Source organism: Dermochelys coriacea, chromosome 11 (genome assembly GCF_009764565.3).
Source record: "Dermochelys coriacea isolate rDerCor1 chromosome 11, rDerCor1.pri.v4, whole genome shotgun sequence".
NCBI classification, from domain to species: Eukaryota; Metazoa; Chordata; order Testudines; family Dermochelyidae; genus Dermochelys; species Dermochelys coriacea.
Window position 1 is genome coordinate 10984697 of NC_050078.2, and position 17362 is coordinate 11002058.

Below are 17362 nucleotides of genomic sequence, written 5' to 3' on the forward strand. Positions count from 1 at the left end.
CAGGAGTGCCGAACAGCTGAGCTCTACCAGAGCTGCTCAAGATACTCTCCCATTGCAAATTTTCTGTAATGCTTATTTGTGGTCTCGGCACTGAAACAACAAATGCACAGATGTAGGGATATTTACAGTGCAGGCTCAATTTGTTTTACAAATATTGATGAGAAATGGTTTCTTTGGCAGCAGTATTCTCCGCTCCCTTAAGCAGAGAATTTTGGCTTTAGTCTCCATGCCCTGCTGTAGTGAGCTCCCTTTGCTTTCAGATATGTGCGTTGGCAAGGCTGGCATTCATGCAGAGTTGTAGTTGCTGCCTTCGGCTCAGCTCCCCTGTGGCGACGAAAGCGCTACCTCTTCTATTGGCCCTGTTCACTGCTATCTCAAGGCACAGTGGTTTTGCTCCTTTTTGCGGGAGAAAGCAAGAGTATATTGCGTCTCCAATAAAGCTTGTTGTTGTTGATCTGTTGTTGTGTACTAGCTGAGTTCTCTCTGCCGTGTGAAATACGGAGGAAGATGCAGGCCTTGCCACCGGAAATTTTCTGTCTAAAGAGCCTACTTACATGTAAACCAGCTTCCCCACTCGTCGTTTTCCATGGGTCAAGCAAGAGGTTAGGTTTGCGCTCTCCGATGCTGATGGAAATAGAGCAGTCTCTGGAAGGCCAGGAAGACTTGGTTGTGCATAGACTCTAGGGGAAGAGTTGGTCGCTTGCCCAGTTAGTTAGCATGGAGAAAAGCTATTACAAGGATAACCGAGCGCCTTCAGAATAGATGTGACTGGCTTCCCTGTGATGCTTTGGACACAGTTCTGCAACGTGCTGAGCACCTTCCTCTCCCAGGCCTCTGGGATTATTCATGTGCATCAGTCCCTTGCTAGAGCAGGGCCCTATTGTAGATGGGCTCTGGGGCCTCTTAGCACTTCGCAGCATAAGGCCTTTACTCAAGAGCTAGATTTGAAGTGATTCATATTGGCTTAAGCCCTGGCAGAAAGGGGCTGACCCCTACTAAGGGGGTGCTGGTGGAATTTGTCAAAATGTCAAAGTGAGGACTCTTGGTTCCTATCTGAGGTACTGTAGGTGGCTCTGTACATAATGAAACATGAAGCAGTTCAATTATGAATAAAACACCTGCAAACGATGTGACAAAAATACTTACATTTTATTTCAGCCTTTCCGTGTTTTAATTAGGAAGCCCTCACTGAGGTGTTTGATGTGGAATGAATTGCAGCATGTGAGATGTCAGAAAGTTGAATTAATAATGTCTGGTGAGATGCTGTCTTACACGTGACATCTACTTTTTGCTGCTGTCTCTTTAAACAGAAAGCGCCCGTTATGTTTCAAGATCTAGTGCATCAGTTCTGGATTAGGAACTAAAAGCTAACTATATGAGGGTTCAGTAAACCGTCATATAGTATGTGGACGGGGACAGCTGCTGGCAAGATAAGGTTTCTTATGAACTACTCTGGTTTGGGCTGTAGCGCTCAAAGTGAGGCACTCTAAATACAAACTAAGACTCAGGAAGTGTAGTCTAATAGCTAGAGCAAGAAACTAGGAGTCAGGACTTCTGAGTTCTATTCCCAGCTCTGCCACTGCCTCTGTTTATAATTTTGGGCAATTAACTTAAGTCTCCAAGTCTCGGTTTACCAGACAAATGGATAGGTTAACACCTAACTCCCATGGATGTCGTAAGGCTTAAATAGTTATCAAGTGTTTGGAGATTTTTGAATGGAAAAAGTACAAAGTTAAAATAAGTATTACTTCTTACTGTACATTTAATGTGTCCAGATGCTAATGTGGTGGGCATACAAATCATCAAAAAGGGCTTGATATTTCGGTAAGAGTCTAGTTCAGCTTTCACAAAAGCAGGCATGGATCTGGCTGCAAGTTTGCAGGGGAACTGAAATGGGGAATAGAAAGCTTAACTTGTTTGAAAAGAGAGAATTATTTTTGATTCTTATTGTGACCGTAAAATAGGATATGTGGTTAAAATAGGGTGATTTAAGAGCTGTTTGTGGTGCAGCATGAGGTTCCCCGCTGTGCATCTGATTGGCTTACTCTACCTAGTGGCCCTGGCACTGCAGATCTTCCATGTGCACAGCTCCCATTGTGCTTCCTGGAGCTCCATGTACTGAGAGGATGCAGGATTGGGGCCACGAAGTGGTGATATGTATAAAGGGTAAATCAAAAGAGCTGTGTCAAGTGTAATAGGATAGTTCTTTGGGCCCTTTGTAGCAAATGTTAGCATGGCTTTGCAGTGACTAGTATAAACTGTGAAATGATGTAAACTTATTTCTGTGTTGGAGTGTGATGGTAGAATCCCAGTGTTGTTATACTGCTTGGATTGAAGTTCCATCACTTGTTACTCAGATAGCTTTGGCCTAAACAAAGGAAAACCCAACCCCAGCTTGCAAAGCACTGAGATCTGGGTTTGGATGTTACCAATAATTCTCAGATTAGTTTGCAATAGATGGGGCAGAACTACAGTGCATCTGTGTGGAGAGGGAAGGGATGGGTGGAATGTGGCAAATGGGTGGTAGAGCAAATCAGTTAGAATTGAGTGGGGGCGGGGGATTAAGGAAGGGAAATAGGTTATTTGGAAGATGTGGTCAGGAAGGCGTGGCAAAGGGTCTCTAGAGAACCTTTACACTCTAAAATGATATTCACAACACAGATGCCTCTTTCTGCCCCAAATTCCTACCCACAAGAAAAGAGGGAACAAATAAAATCTTTAAAAAAGGAAAAATGAAAGAGCCAAGCTCCCTAACCCAACCAGTGCTGTGACTTTGAAAACGGACATGTGCCAAGAACTCTATAAAGTCCACCATGAACTTTGCTATCCCTGTTGATTGTACATGAAAGCTGCTCTGATGCTACCATGTTGGGTGGCAATATGAGACTCTAAGATAGATGGAGAGATAGAAGTGGGAATTGTGTAAGAATGTTTGCAGGTCCCCTTTTAGTACGCTAGTACAGTGGCTAAATGCTGGCATTCTGCCGAACAGTCCTTGGAGGACACTTAAGAGTAGCCTGGGGTATTTTGGACTTGTGGCTCTCCTTCCCTAATTGTATAACTGGGAATTTGAATTTGGTATCCCCATCTGATTTAGCTTCTTCTGGAATCCCAAGAATTTGTCTGCTGCTCTGTGATAACATTTTTGGTTTAGTATCATTTTCCCAATTATGGAAATTGGTTTTAAAAACCCAAACAAGTGCATATTGCTTTGGCTCTGAGTAATTCATCCTTCATCAAACACACACGGTGCTTTTTAACGTAGGTCCCAAACAGAAACAAAGCTGTTTGTGTGGGTCCCATCTGCTGTCACAGCACATGTACCCAGATTTATCACATCCAGACTGTTCGTTCGTTAGGGAAATGCCATCTGGCCTAAGAAGCTTTGCTCTTGGGTTGGTCTTAATCCCACCTTCCTGCTTCCATGTCATATACCTCAGTCCTGCCTACCTCCTGCAGAAATGGGTGTTGGTGGCTGATGAATGCCTTTGTAAGATGTTGCTCTCCTTCCCTTCCGATATCTTATTGTATTTGTTAGCTGTTGGGTGAAATAGTTCTCTCTGACTTTCCCATTTCCTAATGTTTTGAATACAGAACGTTTTTATAGGGTCTGTAGTAAATTAATTAGTTTAATTACTGCGGATGGAAGAGAGGGACTTCTAAGAGTCTAAAATCCATCTCAGTTTTTGTGACTGAAGATGGAAATAAGAGCTGGTCAAAAATGGGATGCAAATTTATTTTATCTATTTATTGCATTTTGTCCCCCCCCCCATTTATTTATTTTGGGGGTGGGGACTGAAATTTTGATAAACTTTGGTGAAATTGTGAATTTCAGAACTTTTCCTAGAGCTGGTGAAGAGAGAGAAGAGGAAAGAAAGGAATGCAGTGCTGTTGGATTTATACAGTGTCTGCTTAAGTGTAGCCACGTCTGGGGTGAAAGATAGTAACTGTGCAGTAGAAGATAGCAAGTAAACATTACAGGACAGGTAGGAGAGGAAGTGAAGAATACAAATATCTGTTTGAAGTTCTTGAGGGGATTTAGGGCAGGTCTACACTTGAAAAACACAGTTTTGCCAGCATAACCGTGTGTACATTAGAGGGTTTTGCCAGAATAGCTGTCAGCCAGGGAGCTTACCTCATTGCATCACTGCCTGTAGAGCTATGTTTGTGATGTAGACCTGGCCTGATGTGATGTAATCACACATGTTAGAATTTGGCCAGGCACTGATGAGACACGTCTGACCATTGTGCTAAGTGCCATAGGATTCTACTAGCTCCAAGGAGTCAGGGCTTCAGTTTTAAATACTGACCGGGAGATGGTCTCTCTGACATCACACTGCCTCCTCAATTAGGTCAGCGACTCAGGGAGAAGAGTGGCACCTGCTTGGGTTAGCAACTTGCGTTAAAGTATGTAGGGGAGCTGCTAACCAAGTTAAAAATCAAGTTGGCTTGATTTCCCTGATATTTTAACTTGAGTTAGCTAACAAGATTTAAGAACACTGGTTTTATTCACAGAGTAGACACCCTGTATTGCCTCTGCTCCTTAAATCTTTTAGTCTTTAAGGTGCCACCGGACTTATCGCTGTTTTTCTTCTCCCTACAGCACCCATTGTAGACATTTCTCATTCATGGGAAATAGCTCCACTGTAAGAATATAAGCTATTTTATAATTATACTATTCCTTTAGATTGGGCAAAGGAGCAAACTTGTCATCAGTGGATTTCAGCCTGGTGAGTAGGCTCAGCCTTTGGGCTACTAGATGTAAAACTCTTCAAGCCCTGGTGTATTACGTTAGTTCAGAAGAATTATGGCAGCATCTAACTAAAGACTACTGGAATGCATGCACATAAGAGGCAGCGCTCAGATCGTGCATTCAACCTTCCCATTTGTTTTCTGATTATCTGAATTGCCGATTAACTGCGGAATGTTAACGTTAATGTTAATGTTAGCTAAAATTGAATAAACACTGCCTCCGTTTTCTTGCATTTAGTGCTTAATAATCCACTTTAAACATTCTCTAGGTAACTCTCCCAGTTCATCAAATACATATGCAAAGACGCAACCAAAGAATAATGCATTATATAACCGCTTCTGTGTATATGTGGATGATATTTCCTAGAGGTATTTTAATACATATTTAATTCTAATGTGAATTCAAACATATACTTATCACCTTCTGTTGATTACACATTGTTACCATAATTTGGAATCTCCTAGACCAAGATCCAACAGTTTAGATGGAGTCTAGTAGAATTTACAATGAGAGGGGTGCTTTTTTAAAAAAAAAAGAAGTGACGCTTGCTTGCTTTCTGCAGAGCCTTTGATTGCTTTTTTTAATCTCTCCATTTTATTTTGATGTTGTGTTTGTGTGTTGCTGCCCCACCTTATTCATTCGGAACTCCAAGGAAAATACCATTCATTATAACATTGTGGCTTTCTACAGAGCTGGAAGATCATGGTGTATAATGGTTCTTTACCCGCTCTTGATTGTTGGTGTCTGAAGACACCTGCATTAGCTTTATCTTGGGGTGCTTGTTTTTTTGGTTAAAGATATTTTGCTGTTATAATCTCCCGAGCTTCAGTTTTGGAAAACGTTCTCTCCCCCTCCCCCCCATTTTGTTTGTATAGGTTCTTTGGCTTTCTAATTGACTAGAGGGTAGACAGAATCATTTTATTGGAACACTGGTGGTGCTGGTTTTCTACAGCATATAAATTGCTGCCTCACTCATTCGCATCATGTTTCAGGGGAATGTTCAGAATAGAGAACTATGATGCATTGTGGGTCTCTGATGGAGGAGTTTTGCTGTCTTTTGGGCAAGCCCCAAAATCCACAGGAGACCCTGGATTCTTGTTGATCTGCTAATCCCATTTCTGATTTTTACTTTCTGTGAAGCAGTTTTTCCTTTGTGGTTCAAACCTCCCCATCCCCAAAATCAAATCAAACCCTTTAACCATTGTACAGCCCCTTGCTTGATTTCTGTCTGTTACAAGCAAACCTGTTGTTCTCACTTCTCTTGTAAATTAATTTCCATGAAAAATGCAACATCATACTATGGCAAATGTTATTTATAATAAAGGAACGAGTCCTTTTATTTTAAGCTTCCTGTGTTTAAAATTTTATCTTTGTCCTGCTGTCTGGGTCTTTGCTTGTTCTGTTCCACATAGGTTCTTATACTGCTCTTGTTGTCACAGTGTCTGAGTGCCTGTCTGAGTTGAGAGCGATGCATGTGCTTTGTGTCTAAGTGGCTGTAAGCCATTATCATCCAGTGGCTGCTTAGCACAGCTGTTTGGAGAAGAAGAGCTCTTGCAACCAGGTTGACAGCTTCTGAGAAGTGATTTTACTCCCAACCCCCGCCCCATATCAGATCTGTCTCAGGAGAGTGATATAGAAGGGCTTGGGATCATTACAGAATATGAGGATCCATATAAATGTCAGGTTTCAGAGTAGCAGCCGTGTTAGTCTGTATTCGCAAAAAGAAAAGGAGTACTTGTGGCACCTTAGAGACTAACAAATTTATTAGAGCATAAGCTTTCGTGAGCTACAGCTCACTTCATCAGATGCATTTGGTGGAAAAAACAGAGGAGAGATTTATATACACACACACAGAGAACATGAAACAATGGGTTTATCATACACACTGTAAGGAGAGTGATCACTTAAGATAAGCCACCACCAGCAGCAGGGGGGGGAAAGGAGGAAAACCTTTCATGGTGACAAGCAAGGTAGGCTAATTCCAGCAGTTAACAAGAATATCAGAGGAACAGTGGGGGGTGGGGTGGGAGGGAGAAATACCATGGGGAAATAGTTTTACTTTGTGTAATGACTCATCCATTCCCAGTCTCTATTCAAGCCTAAGTTAATTGTATCCAGTTTGCAAATTAATTCCAATTCAGCAGTCTCTCGTTGGAGTCTGTTTTTGAAGCTTTTTTGTTGAAGTATAGCCACTCTTAGGTCTGTGATCGAGTGACCAGAGAGATTGAAGTGTTCTCCAACTGGTTTTTGAATGTTATAATTCTTGACGTCTGATTTGTGTCCATTCATTCTTTTACGTAGAGACTGTCCAGTATAAATGTGATACACTGTAAGCAGCACTAGTCATGGCAGCTGCTACCTCAGACTAAGAAGTATTAATAATGATACACACACAGACCCCTCCCTACATCTGGGGTGAGATTGGAGGGAGGGGGTTGGTATGTCTTTTCTTTGATTGGCACAGTACACATGCTGCTGTATTATAAATGCATTGTGTGGTTCTTGCTCTAGTGTAGGGAAGGTGATTGTAAGGCGTATGGTCAGAAATCACATGCTGCCTAAAACACATGGCTTATCAGTTGCATTTAAAGTTTCTAAATGTCATAGTCACAAATATGACGTTGACTGGCAATGGCTTTTCATTTCAGAGGATGCATCTAAGAGTTGCTATTGCAAGTATGTATGTTTTTGTTGAAATGGATTGTGAACGTCTCTGGCAATGCTTTCAATTGCTACTTTGTTGGATCACAAGTGCGAGTAGATGTCTGGCTGGAGGTGCTAGCAGGATCTGAACTCCATGCATCTCTGGATGTGCGTTGGCTTGTTGCCATAAAAGAAGAAAAGAGCATGTATCTCTGAGAGCTTTGCGAAGGCTGTGCACTGAGGTTGGGAACCCAGAGAAGCGACACCAGCAGGCTTTGGGAGATTACCCAGAGCACAGCTTGGGCACCCCAACTTCAGAGAATGCTGGCTGCCAGCGAAGCTATTGGGCAGGACAAATCCAAGGGATGTTCCAAAACTCCACTTAACCTGGAGTTATAACTGGATTTGAAGCATGCATGTTTTTCCTGGCACGTCGTGGGGAAGTAGAAGCACTTAAAGAGCAGAGGCAAAAAGTGATCAGAAACACTGATGGCAGAAAGACAGTCCCGAATGATGATTTTCTTTCAGCATCTGAAGTGTATCTGAGAGGCATTGTGATCCAGTGAATTAGATGCTGGACTGGGTGTTAGAGACACTGGTTCTGTGTCCAGCTCTGGCATTGACCTGCTGTGTAAGCTTGGACAAGACACTCCACCACTGTGTGTCTCTGATTCTCCCTGCCACTCAGTCTCTGTCTTGTCTGTTGAGATTGTAAACTCTTCAGGGGCGGGGTTGTCGATCACTCTCTCTCTGTGTGCGTGCGTGCGTACGTACGTACGTACGTATGTACGTACGTAAGTATACACACGTACAAGGCCTAAGTCTTGGCTGGGGCCTGTAGGTGCTGCTATCGTATCAATAACCAGAACTGGCAAACAAAATGTAACAGGAAGGAGTCACTGAGCCAGATGTCAGATTGTGAGATATGGGTGCATGGTTCAGCTGGGCATACATGGATATGCATATCTGGGAGCAAGCCAATGTTAATATAGGCGGAGTTATTGACCTTATTATTTAAAACAGTGCTTCCCAGATGTCTTTGTTAGCCACTTCTCTTATGCCTGGGACCACGTCGGCTGCAGCTACAGACTTATCTTGACCACAGAGCCCAGTGTTGACCCCAGAGCAAGCTACAACCAGGCGCTGATGCTATGTGAAGATGATATGGCTCAGCCTGGCCACACAGTAGCATTGTTTTATTGTGGGCTATAGAAATGAACTTGTTCTTCACATAGAGTTTTGTCATATTCTAAAAGAGGGTTTGAAAAACTTCCCAGGCCCTTGCTAGCCAGAAAGTGTCACTTTCTGGCCAGAAGCTGATGCAGGCATAGGGCTCCTTTGACTTTCTTGGTGAGAAGTCAAGGGTCAGCATTGTCTGAGGAGGGAAATCTCTAGAGGATTCTGGAAGTTGCTGTTCCTGAATTGAGCGAGAGGGGACATTGGCCAGCACATCAAGTCTTGTCCTGCGGATTTCAGAATTTGCCAGAGGGATCTTTGACTTGCACCTGATGGGATGGTGATCAATAGCGCCACCACCAGGCACTATATTCAAGTCAGTATCCAACTCAGCCTTGATTTCATAGGTGTCTAAAAACCCTGCATGGGCTCGCTGCAGCCAAACTCCTGGACCTTGTCTTTCTGCTCCCTATTATCTAGCAGTGGCCTCTCCTCTTTTCTTCCATGCAGCCTGGCCAAAGTTGATGCAAGAGCCTTTTCCTTGCAACTCCTGGCATTGGGAACACCCTTCTGTATTTCCTCTACCTCATTGACTTGCCATCCCTCTGAAAGTTGAGTTGAAAACATATCTCTTTCCTGCTCTTAGCCCACGGATCTTCACACCACCTCACCCAGGCAAAATGCCCTCACGCTGCCCCTAGAATCCCACAGCAGCACATCTCCCTCAGGGGTTTCCACGGATTCCTCATCTGCACCTGGGCCAACTCCATCGCCTTCGTCGGGGTGGGGTGGGCAATACAAAGCAGGTTTCCATGCAAGCTAATGTTGGCAGGGGCAGCATTGTCAAATGCCAGGAAGCTCGGTGGATATTCCCAAGGTGGCTTTCCATGAGCCCTGTCCCTCCCGCAAATTATAGATCACTTAATGGCTTCTGTGGAGCCAGAGTGGTGGGAGGTGGTGAGATGGTACCACTTTGGTTCAGCTTCCCTTTCTCTGTTGATATTTTCAGCAAGTTTCCTGTTGTGCCCACTCCTTTGGGAGGGGGATATTCTGGCCGCTGGTTTGGGCTAAACGCAGGGGAGAAAGCTGGATCATTTGTGGAACACACTGTAAATAAAGCTGTGGCCTCTTCCTTGTCAGCGGTGGCGTGGCACTGAGCTACTGGGGTTAACATTTGTGCAGAAGTGGGTGGCATGAGGAAGTAGAGCAGTATTCATGTGGGCAGAGTTCATGACCTCATTACTTAAGCTGACATTTCTGAGGTGTCTCTAGTAACCACTTTTCCTGAGCCTGGATCCTTATCTCTTACGTCTTATAAGTTCGGCAGTCAGTTTGGGAGTTTGTGTGTGTGTGTGTGTGTGTGTGATTTCTTTTTTTTTTTTTTCTTTTTTTTTTTTTTAAACAAGCCCTGTACCGAACTTCCTTTCCACTTCAAACAGTATAATTAAATCGCAAGAGCTGGAGACCTAATTATTCTTTCCCATGTGAGAGGTGAAGCGCTTGTCATTAGAGAGAGGCTGTTGGCTGAAATCCAAAGGAGGTAAATCTCCTCAGAGCAGAGGCTGAAGCTCTGTTGGTATTTACTGTTAAGAATAATGGCCTGAATGTATCTGAGAAGGTTACTATCAACAGACGACTTGCGGATTATTTTGTTTTATGGCTTGCGTGGAGATAAGCAGAAGGAGCAAAGATAAAAATAACTAGATTCAGCATTCCCTTCTCAGTGACTTGTTTGGTTTTTTTTGCCCCTTCCAAAGAAACATTAATGAAGCCTCTGCGTGGTGCATTAGACATGCTGAAATCTTGGCCTGGGAACCTGTGAAGCTATGACTATGCAGTGATGCATGAAAAAATTACGGATGGAGATCTAAGCCTCATCTGTGCTGGGGATTTGCTGTGATCCAGCCATGGGTGTAGCTTGTTCAATGCAAACCCTAGTGTAGATAGGTGAAACTTTTGTGGCCTGGTGTACTTGTGCTGGAAACCAGGGTAAGAAGCACCAGTGCAAATCATAGCTTTCCTTGTCTATACTAGTGTGTTTGCACCTGTGCATCTATACAGGTGGCTGGAATTGGGGCAAATCCCCAATGTGGGCAAGGCTTTAGAGGCTGGTTTTTGACCAGGTACCATCTGTTGTTTGTATTCCCATTGTTTAATAGATGCCTAAGTTAGTGGGGAGTTAGTTGGAATTGCATTGGGTTATGTTCATTACAAGTATTCGTAGGGCACCCATTTTAATACCTAGCCATCCCGTCCATCGGAGAACAATATTGTGTAGCACTTCTTCTCTGTAAATCTAAAGAACTTTTCAAAGGTAAGTCTTGCTATCCCTATTTTACAAATAGCTCTCAAAGCCTCATTTTTCCTAAGTGACTTCCCCACAGTGAATCAGTGGCAGAGGTGGAAATGGAATCTATCTCATGACTCCCATTCCAGTGTCCTGTTCAACAGACCAAGATAAACATTCCCAGCAACAGAAAGCAAATATACAGCAACACTATCTGCAGATCCAAAGGTCTGTCTAGACGACAGCTTGTGGCCCTACTGTAACTTGTGCTATATAGAGTTGCCAGCACCTTTGTACATGCTAAACTAGACACTCCACAAAATTTGTTCTAAGATGAAGCGGAGATGTAGGGTAAACCACAGTTGTATGTGTCCTGGAACTAACGTTTGCGGAGTGTCGAGAGTAGCATGTACAAAGGCATTAGCTAGCTTGTGTTAACTGGCAACCAGTTACTCCAGTTACAACAGCAGCACAAGCTCTAGTCCAGATGGACCCTCTATGTCTCAGCTATAATGTTCTGGTGAGAGTGAGTTTTGGATGCTAGGGCTCTGAGAATGCCTTGTCATTGGCTCTCCTGAGCCTGGCCTATGGGTCAGTTCACTGGAGCATCTTGGATGAGTGGAGGTGGCATGATAGGCCTGAGAGGGTGGGGAGATCTCAGGTAGCTCGGCTTATGGCTATTTAAGGCTTTGTGGATGGTAAACAATATGTTGAATTTCATTCAGTTGATGTGCAGAGAGTGGAGCACAGGGTCCGATGCTGTCACTAGCTCACTTTGCTCATGAGATAGGCAGCCCTGTTTGGTACTGGCTGCAGCCTTAGAGTGCTGTCCTATTGTAGTTCTACGGAGAGTGGATCACAATAGTCCAGCCTGGAGGTAACAAAGATGTTGCTGACCATAGTGAGAGCTGTATTGGAGAAGCAAGCATGTGATCTCTTGGTACCTGAAGGTGAAGAATAGGGAAATCTGTTACTGGCCGTGATCTGTGAATCCAGGAACGGATGTGAGTTTAGTAAGCCCCCAAGACTACAAGCTATTTTGATACTGAAAAATTGAGGGAATAGTTACAGGCATTGCTGTTTCTTCCGAATGCTAATTTGGATCCACAGAATAACACTCTGATGTAGTTTTTCTACGTGTCAGTACTGTTTTCTTTAACGTGATCTGTAAAGCGTGTTCAGAAAACCTCTGCACACAGAGTTTGCTCTTATCTGCAACACAGCGTTAATTTATTGTTCGTTATTGCAGACAGACCGTTATCCTGACAGTCTCAGTCACAAACACCAGCAGAAGCACTGCGTTTATTGGGGCTCCTGACAGCCATTGGGGGGTGTGTATGCTGGAACAAAACACCCACACCTGGCCCTTGTCAGCTGACTTGGGCTTGCAGGACTTGGGCTGCAGGGCTATAAAATTGCAGCGGAGATGAGCCCGAGCCCAGGCTCTGACCCTTCCACTTGCAGGGTCCCAGAGCCTGGGTTTCAGTTCAAGCCCAGACATCAACATTGCGGAGCCCCCTGAGTCTGAGTCAGCTGACATGGGCAAGCAACGGGTGTTCTATTGCAGTATAGACATACCCAATGTGTCTAGGCTTTCATAAGTGGCTCTAATTAGTGTAACTTTCAGCAACATTGATGGGTGCTCAGCGTTTTCATTTTCTAAATTGATTTATCAGTGCAAAAAGTACCTGCTGCCGGCTGCTGAGGAACAGGTTTTAAAGCCTTTTAATCTCGGTCTTTGTCTATGCAAAGAATAGCATTGCTGACGCGAATCCTCCTTTTCCCATGCCACTCTGACCATTTTTGGCCTCTCTGCAAAGTTCCTTCACTGGCTTCCTCTTGCCTTTCACATTCACGTCAACCTTTAAGGTTCCATGCAACTCCACTCTGACCTTTGTGCGGAATTCAGGACAGCACTTAAGTATGTGCTTCAACGGGACTTGAGCACATGCTGAACTACTGTCCTGAACAGGGATGCTTTCCTGAATTACAGGTTTCAGAGAAGCAGCCGTGTTACTCTGTATTCGCAAAAAGCAAAGGAGTACTTGTGACCTGGTTAGTCTCTAAGGTGCCACAAGTACTCCTTTTCTTTTTCCTGAATTAGCATATACATCTGTATAATTTCTTCCCCTCTTGCCCCTTTGCCTCAGCCTCTATCCTTTTCCCACTCTTGTCTTCGCTGCCTGCCCCTTTTACCTGGAATTCCCTTCTACCCAGATACAAAAAGTTGATTTTAATTCAAATCCCTTCCTGCAACACTGTTTGCTCACCAATCCTGTCAACAAAGCTGTGGACACATTCTTTGTGGACTCTCTCTCTTAGTCACCTGCACTGAACCCCTGCCTACACACTAAAACATGTAGCAGCTAAACTCAGTTCTAAGAGAGAGGAATCTGGGCAGAAACTGCGATTACTGGTCCCCATTTTATCACCCATGTACAAACTGTCAGAATCAGGATTGGCTGCAGCAAGGTTCCCGTATGCTTGTAAACTTTGATAGAAACCACTGTTGTTCGAGATTTAAGTGAGTGAGGTTCCTAAACTACCAGTAATCACAACAAAGCTGACGAGAAACCAGAGCTATGCATTGTATTTTAAATGTTGGATGCATTTTGATTTTGTGTTTTAACCATACATTTTCCTGTCTCTGTATTTTTGCAGTGATGCAGAAAGCCGAAAAGTATGCAAGAAGATGAAAGCCGATCCTAATTCAAAGGAGAAAGGGGTGGAATTATTGCATTATAAGTGAGTATGGGGTTGAGATGAGATTTGCTGTTACTAATTGTTCAGGCTACTGTGTAACATCCACATGATGTAACCTGTGATTATTAGTTCTGTAGCCTGTAATACTGCACGTTAGTACAGGGGCTTATTAGCTTGCCACTGTGCACTTGGACATTTAAAGCAGCCCAGGCCCCTACTCAACTAAGCATCTCAGCATGTGCCTACATCCCATTAAAGGTGAATTTACTAAGGTATTGAATTTAATGGAATGTAATCACATGCTTACATGCTTTGCTGAATCAGGCCCTATATGAATAGAGGTATGAATCTGAGGGAGGCTGTGTGGCCTAGTAAATAGAGCACTGGACTGGGACCTGGAAGACCTATTTCTGGCTCTGCCACTGGCCTGCTGGGTGGCCTTGGGCAAGACACTTCCCGCCTCAGTTGCCCCATCTCAAATAATGCATACATCCTTTGCTAAGCACTTTGAGATCTTTTGATGAAAAATGCTGCGTATTATTACGCATAATAAGAGTGGCAATATTGCAAATGTAAGAAGTGCTGAGCATCTGCGTCTCCGAAGATCATACCTCTAGTAAATGTTCTCATTAAGGCTTCGCAGAAGAAATTATTCACTAAAGAGCTGTTTGCTTTAAGCTTCCCCCCTTCCTTTTTTTAATTGCTTTGCTGTACATTTCACACAGTTCTGTGATTTGAGTAGAATAATTTTATTCTGGATAATGAGATGCCAGGATAAACAGCTGTATGATTTCTAGCAACATTCCTGAAAGTTAACACTGTTCCCCACTCCTCATTCAACAGGGATGGTGCATTTCACATTGAATATAACCGAGCTGTCACACTGAAGGTAAATTTAAATATTTGATTTTTTTTTTTTGGCACTGGAAAGTGGGGGGGATGGGGAGACATATGTGGATTAAAAACAAATGTTGGCTTTTGCAGTATTGTGTAGAAGGTGGCAGGGAGAGGGTAAATTTCACAAACAGCTGTTACCAAAAAAAAAAAAAAAACAAAAAAAAAACCCTTTAGATTATTCTGTCTCTATGCGTCTGTCAGCTACATATCCACAAAAGTTGGATATGATTACCAAGATAGAACCAATGTTAAATTGTAATGTAGTTTACCTGCAGGCTGGTAACAAATATGTTGTTTTGCCTTGAGATCCTGTCGATGGCAGTGTGTAACTAATAGTGTTAGCTGGACAGCATTTTGGGAAATACTTTCTCTGTTGTTCTAACCGCCGAGATATGAGCTTTAAAGGGAGATGAAATGGCCTTTTCTCTGATCTGATTATGGCAGCCTATATTCATATGGATCTGCCCTGAGCACAGTAGGAACAAAATGACCTCCTTTCTCCTCCTGGAGATTTCACACAGACCAACAGGAAGCAAAATTCTAGGGAGACAATGAAAGAAGGAAAAAAGACTGTCAAAAATTCAAATAAATGTGTGAATTTTGATGCAGTAGATTAAAAGCTCTGTAGGTCAGGCAGACATTGCAAAGCTTGCCCCAAAGAAGCCCTGGCAGGGAACCTGCATTGTAACTGGCAACGTGTCTTCTGATCCTAGTGCTGGGCCCTCCACAGCCCTGCCACTGCACCAGATCCAGCCCTGCAGTAACACCACCTGTGCAGCTTTGCTGCAGCTCCTCCATCCAGCCCTGCAGCACCTCCTGCTTTCCCAGCAGGTTTAGCCTTCTGAACGGGGATTCTCCTGAGCACTTCGTAGACGAATGCCCAGACTAACACCATGGCATTCGCTTTTCCCTTTTGCCTCAGGCCAGGTTTTGAACTGGAGATGAACAAACCTGCAGAGCTCGATGCATGTGGGTTACATGAACTTTCACTGTGGGATCTGTGCATGCTGGCTGACTTTCAACCCACTCCTGCATGTTCCCCGTAAAGCCAGTATTTCCAAGGGGACTTACGTTTTCTATCTTTGAGATGGGCAGAGGGTTGAATCTATGGTTTTCCGGGAGCACTCGGTGTCTATTATCCTGTCTTCAGTCCTTGTTGGGTAAGGGCACTTGTCTTCCCACCCTGTTCAATAAGGGTCTTGGTGGAGGCCAGGAAGCATCCCATATCCCCTACAAATGGTGCCGCAGCAAGGGAGAAATGCTCCTGCAGTGCTGGCTGATGTGCAATGGTAAAGCGCAAGGCATGCACATACCCCCAAAGGGATTAGTGTGCTGTTACTAGGGAGCGGAGCAGGTACATTCTTAAACATTATGGTCTGTTACTTATTCGCTCAGCTTCTGCTGGGAGCTTTCCCCATTCCCGCTGCCCTATTAGGCATATCTTTCTTGGGCCTCCCCTGACCTTATTGACTGGATTACATGGCCCTACCATCCACCCTATCCACTGCCTACTGAAGATGAGTAAGCAACTCCTTGATGACCCAAGGAACGGGGTATCTGGCCCTAGTGCAGATGAAAAGGGGTTATCCAGGTACCATCCTGCCTCCATGTTCAAAGACCATACTCCTTATTATCAGTTTAGTGTCTTTAAAGTTAGCTTGCCAAATGCATCAGTTCAGCATCAGTCAATTATTCAACATGACTTTCATAAACTTTCTCACTAGCTTTGCTACTCAGAGCAAGGGCTTTTCTCCCTTAAAGCTCATCTTCTCTTCCTATTTCATCTTGCATAGGCTGTGATAGATCTCCCTCAATTGCATTTCGGCCATGCATCTCCAAGTACTTTACAAACACTAACCACTAAGTGGTGCAATACCCCAGCTAGATAGGTTATTGTATCCATTTTACAGATGGGCACACTAAAACACAAAGAGGTTAAGGGATTTATTCCACATCACACGGCAACTCAGTGGCAACAGAAACCAGGTTTTATTTTTTTTTTATTCCAAGTCATCTACTTTAATTGATCGACCATGCTGTCTAACTTGTAGTCTTCGATAGTGTAAGGCCAGGATGCCATAAATGCAGGATTGGAATTTAAACCTCCACTGCAAGATCTAACTGAAAGGGAATTTTCTCCTGTTCTGTAAAGGATAAAACTTGTTAAAACATAAATCTCTTCAATAATAGCAAAGAGAATACACAGAAGTGCTAGTCCAGTAAATTAGTCCCGGTATTATCTCTGAATCAAGTTTGCTCTTGCAAGTCCGTGTTTAAAACTGATTTATGTGTCAAATCTAAAGGATAATAAGCTTCTTATTAGAATCCTGATGCATTATAGTTTACTTTCCATAATATGGCCATTTAACAACCAGCTCATATGGGGCTCACCGCTGTGCTGGGGAGCCTGGTTCCATCGTGTTGGAACATGGTTTGATCTTGCAATATAGAGTGGACAAAACTAGGTTCCTGAACTGTGCTACATCTGTGTTAAGTTCAAAACTTTGGTGTGGTTTGAGAAAACAGTTAAAGCACAACTTGGTCCTGTCCGTGCTACGAGATCAAAATATGTTTTTAATCACAGTGTTTTGCTACGGACTCCCTGACACAGTGGGTGGACCTTGTCCAGATCTCCAACCCTAACCTGGGAGTGCAGGAACCCTTGTAGTTGCTTTTTACGTTCTTGGGATTAAAAGGGTTTTTTTTAAAATGCGCAGGAAATACGGAAGCTCCACCAAGCAGAGGAATGAGTGGAAGGCAATATGCTGCGTACCCCTGCCAGAAAATATGACACAGCATCTTTTTTTGGCTGCGAGAGAGAGGCTGGATGAATTAAATCCCTTTAATCCTTCATCCTCTAATGGAATCTGTTTCTACATAGCTGAACTTGGCACATGGGAATT

The 17362-nt window shown here is 43.6% G+C and overlaps 1 protein-coding gene across 1 annotated transcript in view; it reads left to right on the forward strand.

Moving 5' to 3' along the window:
• PDIA5 (protein disulfide isomerase family A member 5) overlaps positions 1-17362 on the forward strand; it is a 126896-nt gene that overhangs the window by 23205 nt on the left and 86329 nt on the right. Inside the window, exons 4-5 of the mRNA XM_038422140.2 lie at positions 13521-13604; positions 14406-14451. Coding sequence (XP_038278068.1) covers positions 13521-13604; positions 14406-14451 — 130 coding nt within the window. The remainder of the gene's footprint in view (positions 1-13520; positions 13605-14405; positions 14452-17362) is intronic.